The sequence below is a fragment of the Rhinatrema bivittatum genome, chromosome 1 (assembly GCF_901001135.1).
Source record: "Rhinatrema bivittatum chromosome 1, aRhiBiv1.1, whole genome shotgun sequence".
NCBI classification, from domain to species: Eukaryota; Metazoa; Chordata; class Amphibia; order Gymnophiona; family Rhinatrematidae; genus Rhinatrema; species Rhinatrema bivittatum.
The window spans coordinates 37,684,929-37,705,839 of record NC_042615.1 but is presented as its reverse complement, the minus strand read 5'-3'; the positions used below and the strand labels follow the sequence as shown (position 1 = coordinate 37,705,839).

The 20,911-nt window shown below is 45.3% G+C and overlaps 1 protein-coding gene across 3 annotated transcripts in view; it reads right to left on the bottom strand.

The window, feature by feature from the left end:
• The window catches only part of SCOC (short coiled-coil protein), a 62,554-nt gene that overhangs the window by 12,801 nt on the left and 28,842 nt on the right, over positions 1–20,911 (bottom strand). Inside the window, exons 1-4 of one of the 3 annotated variants that reach the window (XM_029596712.1) lie at positions 19,159–19,279; positions 18,652–18,760; positions 7,145–7,216; positions 6,965–7,048 (exon numbers count right to left, since the gene is read on the bottom strand). In XM_029596712.1, coding sequence (XP_029452572.1) covers positions 6,965–7,048; positions 7,145–7,216; positions 18,652–18,661 — 166 coding nt within the window. In that variant the 5' untranslated portion in view covers positions 18,662–18,760; positions 19,159–19,279. Of the gene's footprint in view, positions 1–6,964; positions 7,049–7,144; positions 7,217–18,651; positions 18,761–19,158; positions 19,311–20,911 lie in introns of those variants that run through there. The other 2 variants (XM_029596541.1, XM_029596624.1) reach the window with 2 other exon arrangements.

Here is a 20,911-nt window from a genome sequence, read left to right as displayed (position 1 = left end):
AAATAAATAAATAAATAAATAAAAGACCAAAAAGACTCTTGGTTCCACTCAGGAAGAATTGTAGCCAATATCTCAAGTCTAAAGGAACAATTGATATTAATAACATTAATGTATATATATGGGACCCTGATCCATACTAATCGTCTTGTGAAGTTCCTCTTTGATCTTTTTGTTATGCTTTTTTGTTTGTTATGTTGTGACCAACCAGTGTCAAAATTAAATACGTATAAACCCTACATTCAAAAGATAATGTCACTTAGCTGTAGATTTGAGAACTCCATGGAAACAGCTGCTGCGCTTTATTAAATAGAAACTCTGACACGGTGCTGTGTTTCATAAACCTCTGGGTGGGGGGTGGTATCAACCACTGCAGTGTTAGTTCTCAGAAATCATTCTCATGTTGACCATCCATAGCTTCTCAAACTACAAAAGAAAAAGGAACTCACTCTGAAGAGAAGGAAACTGAAATGACATGGTTACTAACGTCACAATGTGTCAGACCCCAAACTGATGAAACACTACAGTAAAACAACTGAAAATTAAAAAGAGGAATAAAAAAAAAAAATTCTCATTAAAATGTTCATACAGACATTTCAAGACAAAGAATATCACCATCCTTTCTGCACAGTCATGATTACCGAGCGCAATGTCCATGCAAAAATGCTTCATTCGCAGATGATGATTGACCCTTTGTGGGCCAGGATGGGACAAAAAGGAGCCCGTAGTTTCTTGAGATACAGGTACTGGGACTACGGCCCTGAGACTGAGGAGCCTTGTCCATGTAACCGCCACAGTCTGCTTCTCAAGAGAGAGAGTGGCAGGGAGAAGCCATGAACACATCTTGAGGAATACTGCGAAACTCCATCACATAACGCTTCCAGGACCCACCGATCCGATGTAATTTTGACCCACCTCTGATAAGAAAGAGAGACGACTCCCTATCTCCTGTTCCCGGCGATGGTGCGGCAAACCTTCATTGGAAGGGACGGGAGGTTCCACCACCCAAGTCTGCAACTTGCCTGGGCTGTCAGGGATGAAAGGACTGAGACCTACCAAAAAGCCGGAAAAGTTGCTCCTCTATAGGGCCGAAAACACCTGGATCCTCTAACATGGATCCTTCATGGTAAAGGAGCGCTGTGACTGCTTCTTATCCTCCGGCAAACGAGGAACCGAAGATTCACCCCATTTACTGGCCAGTTTCTCCAACTCGCTCCTAAATAAAAGCGAGTCGTTAAAGGGCAACTCGGTGAGGTTAGGCTTGGAGGTCGCATCGGCCAACCAATTTCTCAACCATAATTCGTGCCTGGCTGCTACTATCGAAGCCAACCTCTGGCTGAAATGTGGACCAAATCACAGCCCACATTGGCCAAGAGTGCAGTGGCTGGTTCCATAACTGCCCTGGAATTCACTCCAGAGTCATCAACCTCCTGGGAGAGACGCAAACAAGAGCGAGCAATAGTGATCATAATATGATCAAATTTGATTTAATGACTGGAAAAGGAACAGTGTGCAAATCCAAGGCTCTCGTGCTAAACTTTCAAAAGGGAAACTTTGATAAAATGAGAAAAATTGTTAGAAAAAAACTGAAAGGAGCAGCTACAAAAGTAAAAAATGTCCAAGAGGCGTGGTCATTGTTAAAAAATACCATTCTAGAAGCACAGTCCAGATGTATTCCACACATTAAGAAAGGTGGAAAGAAGCAAAACGATTACCGGCATGGTTAAAAGGGGAGGTGAAAGAAGCTATTTTAGCCAAAAGATCTTCATTCAAAAATTGGAAGAAGGATCCAACAGAAGAAAATAGGATAAAGCATAAACATTGGCAAGTTAAATGTAAGACATTGATAAGACAGGCTAAGAGAGAATTTGAAAAAGAAGTTGGCTGTAGAGGCAAAAACTCACAGTAAAAACTTTTTTAAATATATCCGAAGCAGAAAGCCTGTGAGGGAGTCAGTTGGACCGTTAGATGATCGAGGGGTTAAAGGGGCACTTAGAGAAGATAAGGCCATCGCGGAAAGATTAAATGATTTCTTTGCTTCGGTGTTTACTGAAGAGGATGTTGGGGAGGTACCCGTAATGGAGAAGGTTTTCATGGGTAATGATTCAGATGGACTGAATCAAATCACGGTGAACCTAGAAGATGTGGTAGGCCTGATTGACAAACTGAAGAGTAGTAAATCACCTGGACCGGATGGTATACACCCCAGAGTTCTGAAGGAACTAAAAAATGAAATTTCAGACCTATTAGTAAAAATTTGTAACTTATCATTAAAATCATCCATTGTACCTGAAGACTGGAGGATAGCAAATGTAACCCCAATATTTAAAAGGGCTCCAGGGGCGATCCGGGAAACTACAGACCGGTTAGCCTGACTTCAGTGCCAGGAAAAATAGTGGAAAGTGTTCTAAACATCAAAATCACAGAACATATAGAAAGACATGGTTTAATGGAGCAAAGTCAGCATGGCTTTACCCAGGGCAAGTCTTGCCTCACAAATCTGCTTCACTTTTTTGAAGGAGTTAATAAACATGTGGATAAAGGTGAACCGGTAGATATAGTATACTTGGATTTTCAGAAGGCGTTTGACAAAGTTCCTCATGAGAGGCTTCTAGGAAAAGTAAAAAGTCATGGGATAGGTGGCGATGTCCTTTCGTGGATTGCAAACTGGCTAAAAGACAGGAAACAGAGAGTAGGATTAAATGGGCAATTTTCTCAGTGGAAGAGAGTGGACAGTGGAGTGCCTCAGGGATCTGTATTGGGACCCTTACTGTTCAATATATTTATAAATGATCTGGAAAGAAATACGACGAGTGAGATAATCAAATTTGCAGATGACACAAAATTGTTCAGAGTAGTTAAATCACAAGCAGATTGTGATAAATTGCAGGAAGACCTTGTGAGACTGGAAAATTGGGCATCCAAATGGCAGATGAAATTTAATGTGGATAAGTGCAAGGTGATGCATATAGGGAAAAATAACCCTTGCTATAATTACACGATGTTGGGTTCCATATTAGGTGCTACAACCCAAGAAAGAGATCTAGGTGTCATAGTGGATAACACATTGAAATCGTCGGTTCAGTGTGCTGCGGCAGTCAAAAAAGCAAACAGAAGGTTGGGAATTATTAGAAAAGGAATGATGAATAAAACGGAAAATGTCATAATGCCTCTGTATCGCTCCATGGTGAGACCGCACCTTGAATACTGTGTACAATTCTGGTCGCTGCATCTCAAAAAAGATATAATTGCGATGGAGAAGGTACAGAGAAGGGCTACCAAAATGATAAGGGGAATGGAACAACTCCCCTATGAGGAAAGACTAAGGAGGTTAGGACTTTTCAGCTTGGAGAAGAGACAACTGAGGGGGGATATGATAGAGGTGTTTAAAATCATGAGAGGTCTAGAACGGGTAGATGTGAATCGGTTATTTACTCTTTCGGATAGTAGAAAGACTAGGGGACACTCCATGAAGTTAGCATGGGGCACATTTAAAACTAATCGGAGAAAGTTCTTTTTTACTCAATGCACAATTAAACTCTGGAATTTGTTGCCAGAGAATGTGGTTCGTGCAGTTAGTATAGCTGTGTTTAAAAAAGGATTGGATAAGTTCTTGGAGGAGAAGTCCATTACCTGCTATTAAGTTCACTTAGAGAATAGCCACTGCCATTAGCAATGGTTACATGGAATAGACTTAGTTTTTGGGTACTTGCCAGGTTCTTATGGCCTGGATTGGCCACTGTTGGAAACAGGATGCTGGGCTTGATGGACCCTTGGTCTGACCCAGTATGGCATTTTCTTATGTTCTTAAGTAACAACAAGAAGCGATCTGCAAGGTCATTGCCACTGCTTCAAATGCCTGCTTGAGGATAGTCTCAATCTTTCTAGCATGAGCATCCTTCAAGGCTGCTCCTCCTTCCACCGGAATAATGGTTCGCTAGGAGACTGCACAACCAGTGCATCTACCTTTGGAAAATGTAAGCGCTCTCTCACCACTGGATCCAGAGGGTAGAGGCCTTCCAAAATCCGATCGCCTTTGAAATTAGCCTCTGGGGCACCCCACTCAAGACCAATCAATTCTTGAATAACCAACACAGGGAAAAACAAAAGGCTTTATACAAGGAGACCAAAATAGGATTTTTGCTTGGCTCCAAAATGGGATCTGCTCCAGGAACTCCAAGCATAGTCAAGATCTGGGATATCAAGGCTGGCAGCTCACCTCTGAGAAAGAACCACAGCATAGTTCTATACAGTTCCAATCCAGGAGAGATTTCCCCATCCTCGAGAGGCAGGATCGGCATCATCATTTGTGTTGTCCAGATCATCAGTTAGAGGAGCCGCTGATGCTCAGAGGTTACTCCGGTGCAGAACTGAAGATCCAGGCAAGGGTCCCACTTGTGCTTCCTCTCCAGGAGCATGGGACAGAACGGAAGACTGCACCTGTAGAAAAGATTGTAACCCCTACAAAAATTCTATCTAAGAAAAAGTAGAAACATCTAGACTGGGAGGTATCAGAGGAGTACCAACTGAGCCACCATCCCTTGTTGAGAAGCCAGTTAGGGAAGGTACAAATTCAGGCACCCCAACCAAGACATCTTTATCCAGAACCACCTCCAGGTGGGAAGAAGCAGGCTTAGCAAAATCAGAGGAAGACAAGTCACCCTGAGCTCCAAACAGCACTGGCACAATTCAGCGGGCACTCCTGGCTGAGATGCCCGAATATGACAAGCAGTGCAAAGAGAGAGGCACTTAGGCTTCTTAGGCACAGGGGCCATAATGGCCAACAGGGCACTTAGCGGCAGGTGGCATGTCTAGCTATTTTTTTCAAATAGGCGCTTAATTAGGCACGTAACTAGGTGCTCAAAACAGATATGCGTCCCATAGATAAGCGCGCGCGCCTAGTTGTTCAATTAGGCGCTCGATTGGTTATGTGACCATATCTATGTCCGCACACCTAGGCGCTCACCTAGATGGCCAATGGGAAGGCACACAAAAAAGTAAGCACAAAGGGCCGGATTTTAAGAGATACGTGCGAGCGTACATTTGTACGCTCAAATCGGCGCTCACAAATGTACGCCCGATTTTATAACATGCGCGCACAGCCGCACGCATGTTATAAAATCCAGGGTCGGCGCGCCCAAGGGGGTGCACAATTGTGCAACTTGTGTGCGCTGAGCCCAGCAGGCAGCCTCAGAGGGAACTTTCCTTCTGTCCCCCCCCTATCTAAACCCCCCCTTACCTTTATCTTATAAGTTGCGCCTGCCTCCAGGCAGGCATAGGCTGCACGTGCCAGCCAATGGCCGGACCGCGATCCTGGGCACAGCAGCAAATGCCGCTGTGCCTGGAGGCTCCGCCCCCGGACCACCCCTTTTTTCAAGAGCCAGGACATGCGCGCGTCGCCGGGCCTATGCAAAATAGGCTCGGCGCGCACAGGACCGGTTACGCGCGTAAATCCACCTGGATTTACAAGCGTAAGCTTTGAAAATCTGCCCCAAAGTGTTAGAGGCACGCTGACGTATGCACACAGCCACTAAGCATAGAAACATAGAAATGACGGCAGAAGAAGACCAATCGGCCCATCCAGTCTGCCCAGCAAGCGCTTGACGTGGATCCTCAAAGGATACGGTGTATTGTGCGCTCAAAAACTAGGTGCACAAAAGGATGCACAGCGAGATGCACATGCCAAACCGACAAGCCTGTAGAGGGTGTCCAAGAAAGCACGTGAAAATCCGTTGCGGCCTACCACACAGCGCGCAGCAAAAGTCTCTGAGCAGGGCCTAGTCTAGATAGGCTGCTCAACCCGCATGGCTGCCCACATTCCTCGATTTCCATGGAGCAGGACAAATGTCGGAACAGCATGGTAAGCACGGAGACCGGAAGCCCTGAAGTAAAAGCCTCCCATTAAATCTCTGTTTTGTTTTTTTTTTTAAAGTTACCGGAGCTCAGCTTTACCTGGCTGAGCACAGAGATTGTCTCCAGCTGCGGGGGGAGAGGGCATTTGTCGTCATCGCCACGTTCGGCTTCTAGCACCCGCTGCTTTTCAGCTGCTCAAAACATCTAAGCCTACATTGAGAACCAGCTACCGGACCAGAGGGACCACGGAAATCACCTCAGGCATTCTTAACTGGGGAATGGACCAATTGGTATCACCGCAATAGAGCGGGGCACTAATTTTCTTCTGAAATTTTCCTTAGAATGAAAGTAGACCCCAAAGGGGAAATGTACATCCATTATCTCCTGGAGATGGAAAATACTGGCAGGCTGAGGTCACTGCTGGGGTATATGTACCATGACGTCAGCTTACTCCGTCTCCCTCTGCAGGTGGGGGTGTATAACCCACTTGTTCTGGGATTCATCTGACTGGATGCTAAGAAATTTTCCATTTTAATTTTTTCCATTTTCAATTGTTTGTTTACTGTAGTATTTCATCAGTTTGGGTTCTGACACATTGTGACTTAAGTAGTGACAGTAGTAGCCACGTCATTTCTAGTTCCTGTTTCTTTTATAGTTGGAGAAGCTATGGACCATCAACAGAGGGAAGATTTCAAAGAACTAACATTGAAGCGGTCGTGACCCCCGACGCAGAAGCTTTTCAAGACACAGCACAGCGTCAGGGTTTGTGTTTAATAAAGAGCAGCGGCTGTTCCCATGGAGTTTTCCAATATACAGCTAAGCTGACATTACTTTTTTAAAAATAGTGTTAATACATATTTCATTTTGACACTGGTTGGTCACAGCATAACCAAAAAAAAAAAAATCAGCGAGGACCTTCACAAGATGATTAGAACAAATCAGAGTGATCCTGTGCACTGATTGTCCTACATATACATTAATTTGTTAATGTTAATTGTCCTCTTGATTACAAGGTACAACATACATTAACATTTATGCCACTAAAATCCTCCTGCTGTATATTATTTCCTAACTAAATATTTGCAACAGAAATTTGAAATGTGAAATCTCTTACCTTCCAATGTGTGCTGAAGCTCCAGAACCTGATTAATAAGCCGTGTTTTTTCTTCCAGTTCAACCTGGTTTTCGGCTTCAACAGCTGTAATGAACCATACAATTTCACTCAGCTGAATTTACTGAAATAACACCAGATAGCCAAGTAAAATCAGGACAAAGACTGACAGAAATGTCCTACCATCCATATCTGCATTCATTCCCACAGCGTGCACACTGTTCTGTCTGGAATGCCGTACTGATGAAGGATGCTCTGCAAAGCAAGATATCAGAATTAGAAAGTGCGTGTCCAACTAATTCATACCTTGACCTACATCACTTCAAACAACATGTTTATTGAAGCTCTCCAAACTGCAATTTGAAGATTAATAAATCATCGCTGTTTCTGTGATACTGTTGAATTAAGATCAATTCAAACACAAATCTTATATAGTAAGCTACATTTAAAGACAACACAAAAAAAACAGATTTGGCCAATATCTTAGCCGAAGCATAATGTACTTCATCCACAATAATACAACAGGCTTTTGCATTTTTTCCTTTTTTTGCTGTATTTCTATCAAACTAATGGGGATTCCCATTGTAGAGGGTAGGTTTCAATGTTCTTTTTTAGAGATTAGCGATTACCAATCTAGTCCTCAAGGCACACTCAGCCTATCTGGTTTTCAATACAGCCATAACAAGTATGCAGAAGAGAGATTTGTATGGATCAAGAATGTACAGAAGATTTTGCCTATAAGGGCTTTACTTAGGCTTTTGACACTGTTCTACCCAGAAGAATGGTAAAACTAATCAGTATATAACCAGGACAGAAAGTGACCAGTGGAATCTTTGGAGCCTGATGCTAAAGCTAATTCTTTTCAATAACTATTAGCAACACTGTAAAAAGTACTTAAGAAAAATGCTCGTTTGCAGAGGATACAAAAATATGTAACTGAACAAATACTCCAATTGAAGCAGCCTTGAAAAAAATTCAAGCAAAATCAAGGGGTTGGAAGCTGTGCTTCAAAGCAAAAAAATTAAAAAAAGTAAAATTTGACTATTTGGGGGCACAAAAAATATCAGCCAAGAAATGACAACTGTTAAACAGGATAAAAATCTAGTAGTAAACATTAGGGATGTGAATCGTTTTTTGACGATTTAAAAAAATTGTCAGATAATTTTTAAATCGTCAAAAATCGTTAGAGTCGCGATACAATAGAAATTCCCCCGATTTATCATGAAAAATCGTAAATCGGGGGGGGGGGGGGGGGGAGGGCGGGAAAACCGGCACACCAAAACAACCGATAAACCCACCCAGACCCTTTAAAACAAATCCCCCACCCTCCCGAACACCCCCAAAATGTTTTAAATTACCTGGTGGTCCAGTGGGGGGGGGTCCCGGAGCAATCTCCTGCTCTTGCGCCATCGGCGCCATTTTGGCTGCCACTAATATAAATGGCGCCAATGGCCCGATAAAAAGTCCAGTGAGGGTCCGGGAGCGACCTCCTGCACTCGGGCCGTATTGCCAGTATTCAAAATGGCGCCGGCGCTACCTTTGCCCTCACCACTCTCCTGACACCCCCCCCCAAAAACGATTTACACATACCTGGTGGTCCAGGGGGGCCGCGGGCAGCGATCTCCCATTCCCAGGCCATCAGCTGCGCTAAAAAAAATGGCGCCGATGGCCCTTTGCCCTTACCATGTGACAGAGCAAAGGTAGCACCGGCGGCATTTTGAATATTGGCAATACGGCCCGAGTGCAGGAGATCGCTCCCGGACCCCCAGGGACTTTTGGCCAGCTTGGGGGGGCCTCCTGACCCCCACAAGACTTGCCAAAAGTCCAGCGGGGGTCCGGGAGCAACCTCCTGCACTCGGGCCGTATTGCCAGTATTCAAAATGGCGCCGGAGCTACCTTTGCTCTGTCACATGGTAAGGGCAAAGGGCCATCGGCGCCATTTTTTTTTAGCGCAGCTGATGGCCTGGGAATGGGAGATCGCTGCCCGCGGCCCCCCTGGACCACCAGGTATGTGTAAAAAGGAACCGATCCCAATTCACATCTCTAACAATCAGATTTCCCCCCCCTCCCAGCCGAACCCGATCGTTAAAACGATCAGGCACACGATTCACATCCCTAGTAAACATTGCAAATGTCTGAAGATTGTCTATTAATGTAATAAACAGGAAAAGCTAACAATATGCTGAAGTTACATAGAGGTATCAACAACAGGGAAAAGGAGGTAATACTGCCCTTGTATAGGTCTTTAGAGAGATCCCCACCATGAGTATTGTGTTCAGTTCAGGCCATAACTGTGAAGGAACACTGAGAAGATGAAAGCAGTTCAGAGAAGGCCTACTAAAATGGTACGGGGACAGCAAAACAAACCATACACAGGCTTAAAATGCTGAAAGTGTACTTGCTGAAAAAAAAGAGGAGCCCTGATCAGATATTTGACAAGATTCAATATAATACAGGAAGGTGACATTTTTCATGGAAAAAAATTCAAGGGGAGTATTAATGAAGTTGAAGGGAGGCTCAGAGGAAATATCAGAAAAGGTGAAATGTAAGCATACCTGTCAATTTCCTTTCCTGCTAGACCAGTACAGACAATTGGGTTATGTTCTCCTGCCAGCAGATGGAGACAGAGGGAAAAAAAACTCAAAGCTGACTTCACTGGTACTGCCTTCAACTCTATAGTATCTTATGTCAAAGCTAAGACAACCAAAGACAATTGTTTGTTTTGGTGTCCAAATCAGCACTGCAATTAAAAACCTGATACAGCCAAAAATAAATTCCTCCATGGTTATTACTCAGGAATAAGAATCCCTACACCAAGCTTACAATTAGGCCAAATGCATTCAGAGATGGCAACAAAGTACTCGCTGTCAGATTTCTGAACCTATGACACTGAGAGCCCTTGATCGCTGTAGCTTCCTTTGGTGGGTTCTAGACTGGCCTGGCAAGACTAAAGGAAAGGAAATTAAAAGGTAAGCTTAAATTTCACCAACTTTATTGTCAATGTCAGACCAGTCCACATAAGTGGAATGTACTAAAGCCACAATAGCTCTCAGAACTCCTGCATCTAAGGAATAGCCTCTCCCCCACATGCACACCCACACAGAGGTGCTTAGAGCAAGGATGCAATGAAGGCAAGGGTGCTGCCTTGCATTATTTTCTGGAAAACCAGATTCTCATTCTGCCTATGAAGACTGTACCCTTGTTGATGGGGTCACTAGTCCTCTCGTGCTCTTGCTGGAGCAGACCAAAGTGCTCCTCTCATTGATGACTTACAACTCACTGTGCTTTTACAGGACACATTAATACACCAAAAACTAGAAACTGATCACGTACAAGCATCTCAAAGGTGATCTACAACAGACTTGAAATTGACATCTCTGTTCCAATCTATATCAACTGACTTTCTTACCATCATATATGAGAAAAACCAGATTCTGACAAAAGTGAAATACCTTTTTTTTTTTTGGAAGGCAACAAGTGCAAAGATTCCCTTTCCTTTAAAATTACAATGGACTGCCTTCAACAAGACTCAAAGCGAGATTACCCTATGAAGCTTTAGAGGAAGAGATGCCGTATCCCTATGAAACTTAGCTCACTTCCCAAGTTGAGGAGACCTGCAGAAGAAAATATCTAATCTGAGAGAATAGCAAGAGAGCTTCCAAGACTGTTTCTTGCAGCAAACCAGTGCCAGTCACTGCCCAATTTGCAAGTTATGCCTTCATTCCAATCTTCTCTGGCAGAAGGACAAGATTGAAGGAATAGATCACTCAAAGAGAAATATCATCTCCTCATGAAAACTGACCTCGCAGAGACTCAAAACTCTCTAGTCCATTATGCCATCCTCTTTTGTACCACCAAAGACTATAACTTCCGACCTTAAATGTCCTTGCTATGTAGCCTAGTTCTCTTAACTACCAAGATTATTAAAGAATGGAAGGGATGTTTTAGCGAATAATCCTCTTGAATAGGGGAAAGGGAGCAAGTACTCTGCTTGCATCTTCAAAATTCAGACCAGGGAATGTCCAGGCATCCAGCTGAAACAGGCCAAAGACTGGAAGCTGGGTCATGATTCTACCAGGATATCCAAACCTCCTGCCTCCTGCTTTCCTTTACTGGACAAAAAAACTTGCTTACTTTGGAATTTCCCCAAATTTTTCTGAAATCCACTCCTGGAAGCGCCCCACCTGATCTCTGGTAGGACAAAGTCAATTCTGACTATCCTTACACTTCAGAGCCTTGTGTCAGACCAAAACAGTTGTCTGTACGATGGCAGTGTTGGCTATGGAAGCTCTTTCTAGGTCCTGCAGGGGGCACGACATCCGAGACCAAATCAGACTCACCAGGGTTTTCAAAGTTATTAGTTCACTTCATTTGTTTACATCAGCTAATGATTTTACATTGACCACTTCCATCTGAGCTGAAGCCAGGATTTTTGGAATGCTAGCTCTGGCCCTACTGGTTCTTCACTAGTTCACTTCCTCTCCCCACTTCAGATGCCCAGGATCATAACTCCCCTCTCAACCTATAAAGCTCATGCCTACATTGCAAAAGAACCATGAAGGAGACATGAGATCCATTCCCTGCAAGAGGCAAATGTGAACAGGTTCCTTATAATCTCCCTAGAGAGAGGGAAAGATAGTCTTGTGACCCTGGGCTACTGAATATATCAGAGAGAAGAGCAAACTGTGCGTGGGTCTATACCTAAAGAACTACATTCAGGTCCATTGCCCTTGAGCCTAGGAACTGATGAGCAAACTATACTTGGGGCAGATGTAGAAAAAGGAGAATTGGACACCAGGAGTGAGACCTTGAGCCCATGATATCCAAAGCCATAAGGTCACTTTCTTCGTCAGAGGGAGAGGGCTTCCCTTTACTCAGAGACTGGGAAGGACTAATATTGGAGATCATCATCAATCAGCATGAGGATTTTTTCACCTGCATAATCCTGGGCTTTCCTTCTCCACCTTAGCCCTGAGTAGGCAGACATCTGACTAAATGAGGAACATGATTCCCCCCATGAAGAGGGAGGCCTTTACTACCCCTTGACTGAGAGGTATCTGGAGTCCTGGTTAGTACAGCCTTATAGCTGCCAGTGGGGGGATCCAGGATAATGAATCTGAGAAATATCGGATAGTACCCTGGAGGGGAGAAGAGGGCATGTCCCTGTTTATCTATGTGGGGAACCATCTAAGCAAAGGTCTGCCAGTTTCTACAGGACAAGAAGGATGGTAGTCCTCGCATATGGGTGACATCACAGGATGGAGTCCAATCACGGAAAAACTCTGTCAAAGTTTCCAGAACTTTGACTGGCCCCTACTGGGCATACCCAGCATGGCACTAACCCTGCAGCCAGCAGGGGTCCCCCTTCAGTCTTGTTTAAAAGCTACAGGAATTTTCCTCATGGAATTACTAAAAGTTATTTTGCCCCACAAGGGTCCCTCCTCTAACTTTTTCAAGCCGCGGTACTCAGGTAAGTTTTTACCTGTTTTCCGTCAATTACCGTCTAGTTTGGCCCTCGCGGCCTACTGGCCGTCGACCGTACCGCGGCTAAATTTTTTCCATGGCCATGGCGTCGGGGTTCTGTCAGTGCCCAGACTGTAGTCGCACCATGTTCATCACAGACCCCCATAAAATCTGTGTAATGTGTCTTAGACGAGAGCACGATGTCTTGACCTGTACCAAATGTGCCCTAATGACACCAAAAGGTCGCAAGGCCAGAATGGAGAAGATGGAACTTCTCTTCCGTGCTCAAACCCCAACTCCATCCATTGCATCAACGTAGTCAGAACCGTCCACCGGCCGTGACCATCCGGCATAGACGACATCGCGGCCTTCGACACCCTCTACTCCCCCTCAGGACCTAGGGGATCGTAGAGACAAAGAAAGTCTCTGACCACTGAGGGAGCGAAATCATCGACCTCGCCATTGTCCGAGCCGCCGAAGAAACCCCGTCCAGAAAAGGCACCGACCTTTTCGGCGACTGGGTCACCGAGGCAACCCTCCCCTGATAGGGCATCAGGAGCTGCGACTCCGCCTATAACGGTGGTCCCTCCGGCTATGCCTCTGCCTCCTTCTTCTGTTCCGGAGCTGGGGCTGCTAGCTCCAGGTCTCCGAGAAGAACTGGACCAGATGGTTCAGGAGGCCATCGACAAGGCGATGCAACGACTTCAGGTTCTTCTGGCACCAACACCGGTACAGATTGCCGAACCGATCACCGACCGATTCCTGCAGCGTTGGCACTACTGCTCTCCAGGATGGAAGCGCTCATAGCCGCTTTTCCACCACTGATGGCGCCGGTGCCCTCCCCGCTCACTCTGTCATCGGGAGGAGAAACACAGTTACGTATCCCTCCTTCAGGAGTTCTGCCTCAGCCATCGATGCCGATACATCCGCCGGCGCCACAGAGCCATCCATCGATGCCTGCACCGGTGCCTCCGATTATTCCTTCGATTCCTTCGGAGCCTAGACCAGGACCCTTCAGGTATCCCACCATCCCGTCCCCCTCTACATCCTAGAGGGGCAGGTGCTGATCCCTATGATACCTGGACTGATGATTTGCCTTCACCACCTTCACCCACTGAAAGTAGAAAGCGTTCTCCTCCAGAGGACCTTTCCTTTATAAATTTTGTGAAGGAAATGTCTGAATTGGTTCCCTTCCAATTACAGACCGAACAGGATGATAGGCATCAGATGATGGAGTTGCTCCAATTCCTGGATGCTCCTAAGATAATAACCTCCATCCCTATCCACCAGGTTCTTCTGGATCTCCTGAAGAACTGGGAACATCCTGGCTCCATTGCTTCAGTCCACAGAAAAGCTGACGCTACCTATTTGGTGCAGTCAGCTCCGGACTTTCAGAAACCACAATTGGATCACCAATCTGTAGTGGTAGAATCGGCTCAGAAGAGAGCAAAGAGGTCAAAGCCTCATACTTCTTTTCCCCCTGGCAAGGAACAGAAGTTTCTAGATGCCATTGGCCGCCGAGTCTACCAAGGCTCAATGCTCATCTCCCGAATTGCTGCTTATCAACTCTAAATGACCCAATATAATAGGGTCATTTTCAAGCAGATACAAGACTTGACAGACTCCCTACCTCAGCAATTTCAAGATCAGCTCCAAACCCTAGTAAACAAGGGTTTTGAGGCAGGCAAGCATGAGATCAGATCATCTTATGATGTCTTTGATACTGCTACAAGGGTATCTGCAGCTGCTATTTCGGCGAGAAGGTGGGCCTGGCTTAAGTCTTCTGACCTTCGCCCTGAGGTACAAGACAGGTTATCAGACCTGCTCTGTGTAGGAGATAATCTGTTTGGCAAACAGATTCAACGGACAGTGGTGGAACTCAAGGACCATCATGAGACCCTAAGACAGCTCTCTCTGATGCCTTCTGACTATTCTTCTAAACAGCCCTTCAGAAAGGACTCTAAAAAGTTATTCTTCCGCCCGAAGAAGTCCTACCCGCCACCAACCAGATCCCGTGCCACGAGACCCTTTCAAAAAGCACAGTCTCGTCAAACACGTAAACAAAAACCGCAAGCAGCTCCTCAACCAGGGCCTGCTTCAGGTTTTTGACTTCCACCTAGAGAGCAGCAGCCACCTTCCATTGCCTCATATACCAGTGGGAGGTCGATTGTGCCACTTCCAACAACATATGGCACTCAATCACCTCAGACCAATGGGTACTGGCGATAATTGCTCAGGGTTACCATCTGAACTTTCTCTCCGTGCCATCGGACTCCCCACCTCTACAGACGTGGAGAACATCCGATCACTCCATCCATCTGGATCAAGAGGTCTCCCTCCTTCTCCAGTCCAAGGCAATAGAACCCGTACCCTACTCTTAGCAAGGCCTCTGATTCTATTCCCGGTACTTTCTAATCCCCAAAAAATCGGGAGGTGTTCGTACGTCCTATTCTGGACCTACGGGCCCTCAACAAGTACCTCCAGCGAGAGAAATTCAAAATGGTAACCTTAGGCTCGCTTCTTCCTCTTCTACAAAGAGGAGACTGGCTCTGCTCTCTGGACCGCCAGGATGCATACACTCATATTGCGATAACTCCATCTCATCGCAAATACCTGAGGTTTCTAGTAGGCCGCAAGCATTATCAATACCGAGTGCTTCCATTCGGCCTAGCATCTGCGCCACGAGTCTTCACAAAATGCCTCGTCGTAGTTGCAGCCTTCCTCAGGACTCAAGGTGTTCACGTCTACCCCTATCTAGACGACAATCACTCCATGATTGCACACCACTTTCTCATCCTTCTAGGACACATGGCGTCTTCAGTTCAGGTTACACCAATGGCCCGTTTGGCCATGAGAGTCATGGAGTGGACTCTAAGGTCTCAATGGACTCAAAGCATTCAGCTCCTGTTGACCATTGTCCACGTAACCGACTCGCTCAGTCAGTCTCTAGCCTGGTGGAAAAATCAGATCAATCTCCTCCGGGGCTTGCCCTTTCAGGCTCCAGACCCTTAATTAATTCTCACCACCGATGCTTCCAACCTCGGATGGGGAGCCCATTTGGTCAATCTGCAGACACAAGGATCTTGGTCTCCAGGGGAAGCCAAACACCAAATAAATTTCCTGGAGCTTCGGGCAATCGATCAGATATGCTCTCAGAGCATTTCATGATCGCCTCTCAAATCAAGTTATCCTGAACCAGACAGACAACCAGGTGGCCATGTGGTACATCAACAAACAGGGAGGCCCGGGCTCCTTCCTTCTGTGTGAAGAAGCTGCACAGATATGGGCGGAAGCTCTCTGCCATTCGATGTACCTCAGGGCCACCTACTTGCCGGTAGTGGACAATGTGTTGGCAGACAAAATTTATTTATTTATTGTTTTTGTTATACCGAGTTTCATGATAGGCATCACATCAACCCGGTTTACAAATAACAAGGAGTGTAAAGCATAACGTAACGTAAAAAACAATATTTTCAATAAGAACCTTGAACTTTAAATACAGTGAATCAGAAAAAAGGGAGAGGGAAAGTTACAAAAAACAAGGAAAATAAACTTGGGATGGAAGGGGAGAAATTGAACAGCACAATATTTACATTTCAGCCTATTGATACATTAGAATAGCAAGTGAAAAAATAAGACTATGAAACGGTACATAGGTAATCAAATGAATAAATATGACACAGTTGTGAATGGTAATAGTATGATAAATATTCAGCAGGAATTAATGAGAGAGGGTTTGAGGTTGGTTGATTCGTGTTTACATTCCATTATTGCATACGAGTTAGTGCTAGTGAGAGGAGGTTTTATTCATGATGAGTCGCATCTTTCAACCGCACGAGTGGTCTCTCAACCCATTGGTAGCAAACTCCATCTTCAAACAATGGGGATATCCTCAGACAGACCTCTTTGCGTCTCCTCAAAATCGCAAAGTAGAGAACTTCTGCTCTCTCATTCGCAGCAAATACTCTCAGCCCAGAGACGCATTCTCCCTCTCGTGGGCAACTGGTCTACTTTATGCATTCCCTCCACTTCCTCTTCTCTCGAAGACTCTCGTGAAGTTACGTCAGGACAAGGGAACCATGATCCTGATAGCACCTCACTGGCCACGCCAAGTGTGGTTTCCAATACTGCAGGATCTCTCCATTCGCAGGCGCATTTCCTTGGGAAAGGACCCGCTTCTGATCACTCAGAACGACGGGTGCCTACGCCACCCCAAACTTTAAGCTTTGTCCCTGGCATTTAGTAGAGTCAGGTCTAAAAACTTCTTCCATCAGGATGCATGTCAGTGCGATAGCCACCTTCCATAAAGGTATCAGGGATGTTCCTATCTCAGTACAACCCCTTGTAACACGTTTTCTAAAGGGCTTGCTTCACCTCAAGCCTCCACTGCGTCCTCCAGCCCCTTAACCTGGTTTTGGGTCGGCTCATGAAACCAGCATTTGAGCCTCTTCAATCCTGTGATCTTAGATATCTCACATGGAAAGTGATTTTCCTTTTGGCAATCACTTCAGCTCGCAGAGTTAGTGAATTACAGGCCCTAGTTACCTATCCACCTTACACTAAGCTTCTGCAGGACCGGGCAGTACTCCGCACTCACCCTAAATTCTTACCTAAGGTAGTCTCAGATTTTCATCTAAATCAATCCATCATACTACCTACCTTTTTTCCCAGGCCCCATTCCAACCCAGGAGAGCAGGCTCTGCATATTCTTGACTGTAAACTGGCTCTAGCATTCTACCCTAGAACGTACAGCTACCCACAGGAAAAGTACTCAATTGTTCGTCTCTTTCCATCCTAACAAATTAGGGCAGCCTGTGGGTAAGCAGACTCTCTTCTCCTGGTTAGCGGACTGCATTCCATTTCAAGACTGTGTTAAGGCACACTCTGTGAGGGCCACGGCGACCTCAGTACCACACCTACGATCGGTGCCGCTTTCTGACATTTGCAGGGCTGCCACCTGGAGTTCTCTCCATACCTTTGCAGCCCACTATTGCTTGGACGAAGCCGGAAGACAAGATTCCATCTTCGGTCAGTCTGTCCTTCGTAACCTGTTTACAACGTGACGTACCAACATCCTTCCACCTGCCAGGTGGGGTCCAGGATGCCCTCAACCAAATTATATTCTAGTCCTAGTGCCTTGCGCACCTGGATACATTTGGTGCATTTCTCGGACATCCTCAGCTCGGTACTCACCCATATGTGAGGACTACCATCCTGCTTGTCCTGTGAGAAAGCAAACGTTGCTTACCTGTAACAGGTGTTCTCACAGGACAGCAGGATGTTAGTCCTCACGAAACCCGCCTGCCACCCCGCGGTATTGGGTTCATTACGTTTCTTATTTTATTTTCGGCACTGCCTGTAGCTTTTAAACAAGACTGAAGGGGGACCCCTGCTGGCTGCAGGGTTAGTGCCATGCTGGGCATGCCCAGTAGGGGCCAGTCAAAGTTCTGGAAACTTTGACAGAGGTTTTCCGTGATTGGGCTCCATCCTGTGATGTCACCCATATGTGAGGACTAACATCCTGCTGTCCTGTGAGAACACCTGTTACAGGTAAGCAACATTTGCTATCCTTAGGAACCCATGGAATAGGAGAACTCACACCTCTAATAGGGGACCTTTTTTCAAGGAAGAGATGAAGCCCCAAAACCTATGACTGATCAAACCAGCCTAATACTGTTGCCCCTGAGGACTATAATGAGAGGATAGGGAAGCCCATCAAATGGGATTCAACCCACCAGTGCAGAAGACTCCAAATGTTTCCATGAAGGAACATACCAGAACACGGCAGCACCCAACAAGGAGGGGACTACCCCAGCCAAACCCCAGTCCTTGAATATTTTCCCAATGCAGAGAGAGAGCTGCCTGCACAGATTGCTTGTTGCATCTGAAACAGCCTCCAAGCAGGACTGGCATTGGTTGGATAGGAGGGGGAAGGAGGTGAAGCTTCTAATAAGTACCCTTAGCTAGCCTATAAAATTCCAGGACCACTCTAAAAGACAATAAAACTGTACAAAGTTGAGATTGCCATGGCCATCACTCTGTGGGGGAGCTCAAGAGAGGCAGGACCATAAATTCTGTAGCCCCATTTTTAACTAATCCTGACCAGGCCAGATGGGGAAATCTGGCCAAAAGGAGCTCCAAACATCACTTATCTCTGCCATGTGAGACTCACCAACCTTGAAATTGGAGCTATTGGTTCCCCTGAATGAAAGTTTGAGACCACCCACCTCTGTACATCACTACCTGCAGACAAGATCACCATGGCCTCCTCTGAGGAATGTTGTACTCTTGCAGGACTTGAGTCATGAAACCATGCAAATAGCCTGTGGAAAGAGACTAGAGAGGAGAAAAAAAATAAAGGCTGTTTAAACGGAGATTCAAATCTTCAAGATTCTGGGAGTCATGGGTCCCAGAACATTTTGCTTTCCTCCACCAACTGTGATCTTAAAAGAAGAGGACAGCTTCCCCCTCCCCCTCAGTAATCCAATTATCTTATCCTTCTCTTCCTGGGAAGGGAATAGAGATCCCTCATAGTCTTGGTCACCTTAAAGTTGGAATCAGGTGCAGCAGACTGAGGAGATCCCATCTCCAATTATCATATGTAGAGGAAAGCACTCTGGGGAGGAGAGGGCCAATGAGCACCTAGGAATATGGGATCCCCCTGTAGATTGCTCCCAATTCTCCTCTAGATCTGAAGGAGGTCATACCCCAAAATCAAGGGTCACCACTCCTACCTTCCGAACAGCCTCCCAACTGACGCATTACCCCTCTTCTGAGGACAGCTATCTCTTCCAACTCCTCTTGTTCTGCCGATTCCATAGGACTGTCCCAGTCAGCGTATTGCTTTAGCACCCAAACACTGCCAAGGCCAATTTGAGGTTCTTCCCTAAGGGAATATGAATAATGGCTCAGAAGTACTCAAGGAAGAATCCAAAAAGGTGCTATCCAAGCAAAACCATCCTGTAATTTTTTTTGTATTTTTTATTTTTTTTTTTTTTTTTTTTTTTTTTTTTAACTGGCCACAGTCATCTTCCACACCACAAGTCTAATTTGGTCTTGCCCCTCTGGGAAGCCTCATTCCCTCCACTAGCAGAGACGGCAGGAGAGAGGGATTCCAACATTCCTCTCTCCTCTCACAATACGGGTTTCGCAAATTACATAGTACTGAAACTCTTCTCTTATCACTGTCTGATTACCTTCTCTTATCACTGTCTGATTACCTTCTCAAAAGCCTAGATAGAAATCAACTACATCTTCTAGTAATCCTGGATATCTCAGCGGCTTTTGATACCGTTAACCACCAAATTCTCCTCCAACGCCTACACGAGATTGGAATAAACGGTACCGCTCATAACTGGTTTACTTCCTACCTGTCCAACCATAATTATAAAGTCAAAATTGGCAACCACCTATCAAAAGAAATCCCCCTGAAGCAAGGAGTCCCGCAAGGCTCTTCACTTTCATCTACCCTTTTTAACATTTATCTTCTTCCGCTTTGCCATCTCCTCGCCAACCTTAAACTTCCACATTTTTTGTACGCTGATGATGTACAAATTCTTATTCCAGTAACAGAATCCATATCCAAAGCCCTTGAAATCTGGGACACTACTCTCACTGCTATCAACAATCTATTAACCTCCTTACAACTTGCCCTCAACTCCACAAAAACAGAACTCATGATCATATCTCTTCCTACTCCATTACATACTTCGCCTACCTCACCTATAACACCAACGCACATACAATTCTCTCACCAAGTCCGAGACCTAGGAGTCATTATTAATGACCAAATGACCCTCAAAAAATTTATCAGTGCAATCCTTAAAGAATGTTTTTTCAAATTACATACACTCAAAAAATTGAAACCCTTGCTTCACGCATCTGATTTCCGGACAGTTTTACAAGCCATGTTGTTTTCCAAAACAGATTATTGCAATTCACTCCTCCTAGGCCTACCTAAAAATGCCATCCGCCCCTTACAAATTCTGCAAAACACTGCAGCCCGTATCCTTACCAACACAAACTCAAAGGAACATATTACGCCAGTTTTGAAGGACCTTCACTGGCTCCCCATTCAATATCGCATACAGTACAAGACATTAACACTGATCCATAAAGCCCTCCACAATCCTGAAATGAAATGGTTTAATAATTCACTGCAATTTCAAACTTCTATTAAACCTACCAGAAATCAATACCTCGCCACATTACAGACCCCCTCACCCAAACTATATAACCATGCCTCCACCAAAGCACGAGCGCTTTCCTTTGCTGGTCCATTGTTATGGAATACCTTGCCCACTGAACTGCGCCTTGAGCCATCTCCCAAAACTTTCAAGCAAAAACTCAAGACATGGTTATTTACACATGCCTATACCTGAAATATATATGTCTTTCTTCCCCTTTATATGCCCTGCCTTATTTACCCAACACCCCCTTTCTCTACACTATCTCTAATTTCCCCTTTTATATGCCCTTACTGTAAAT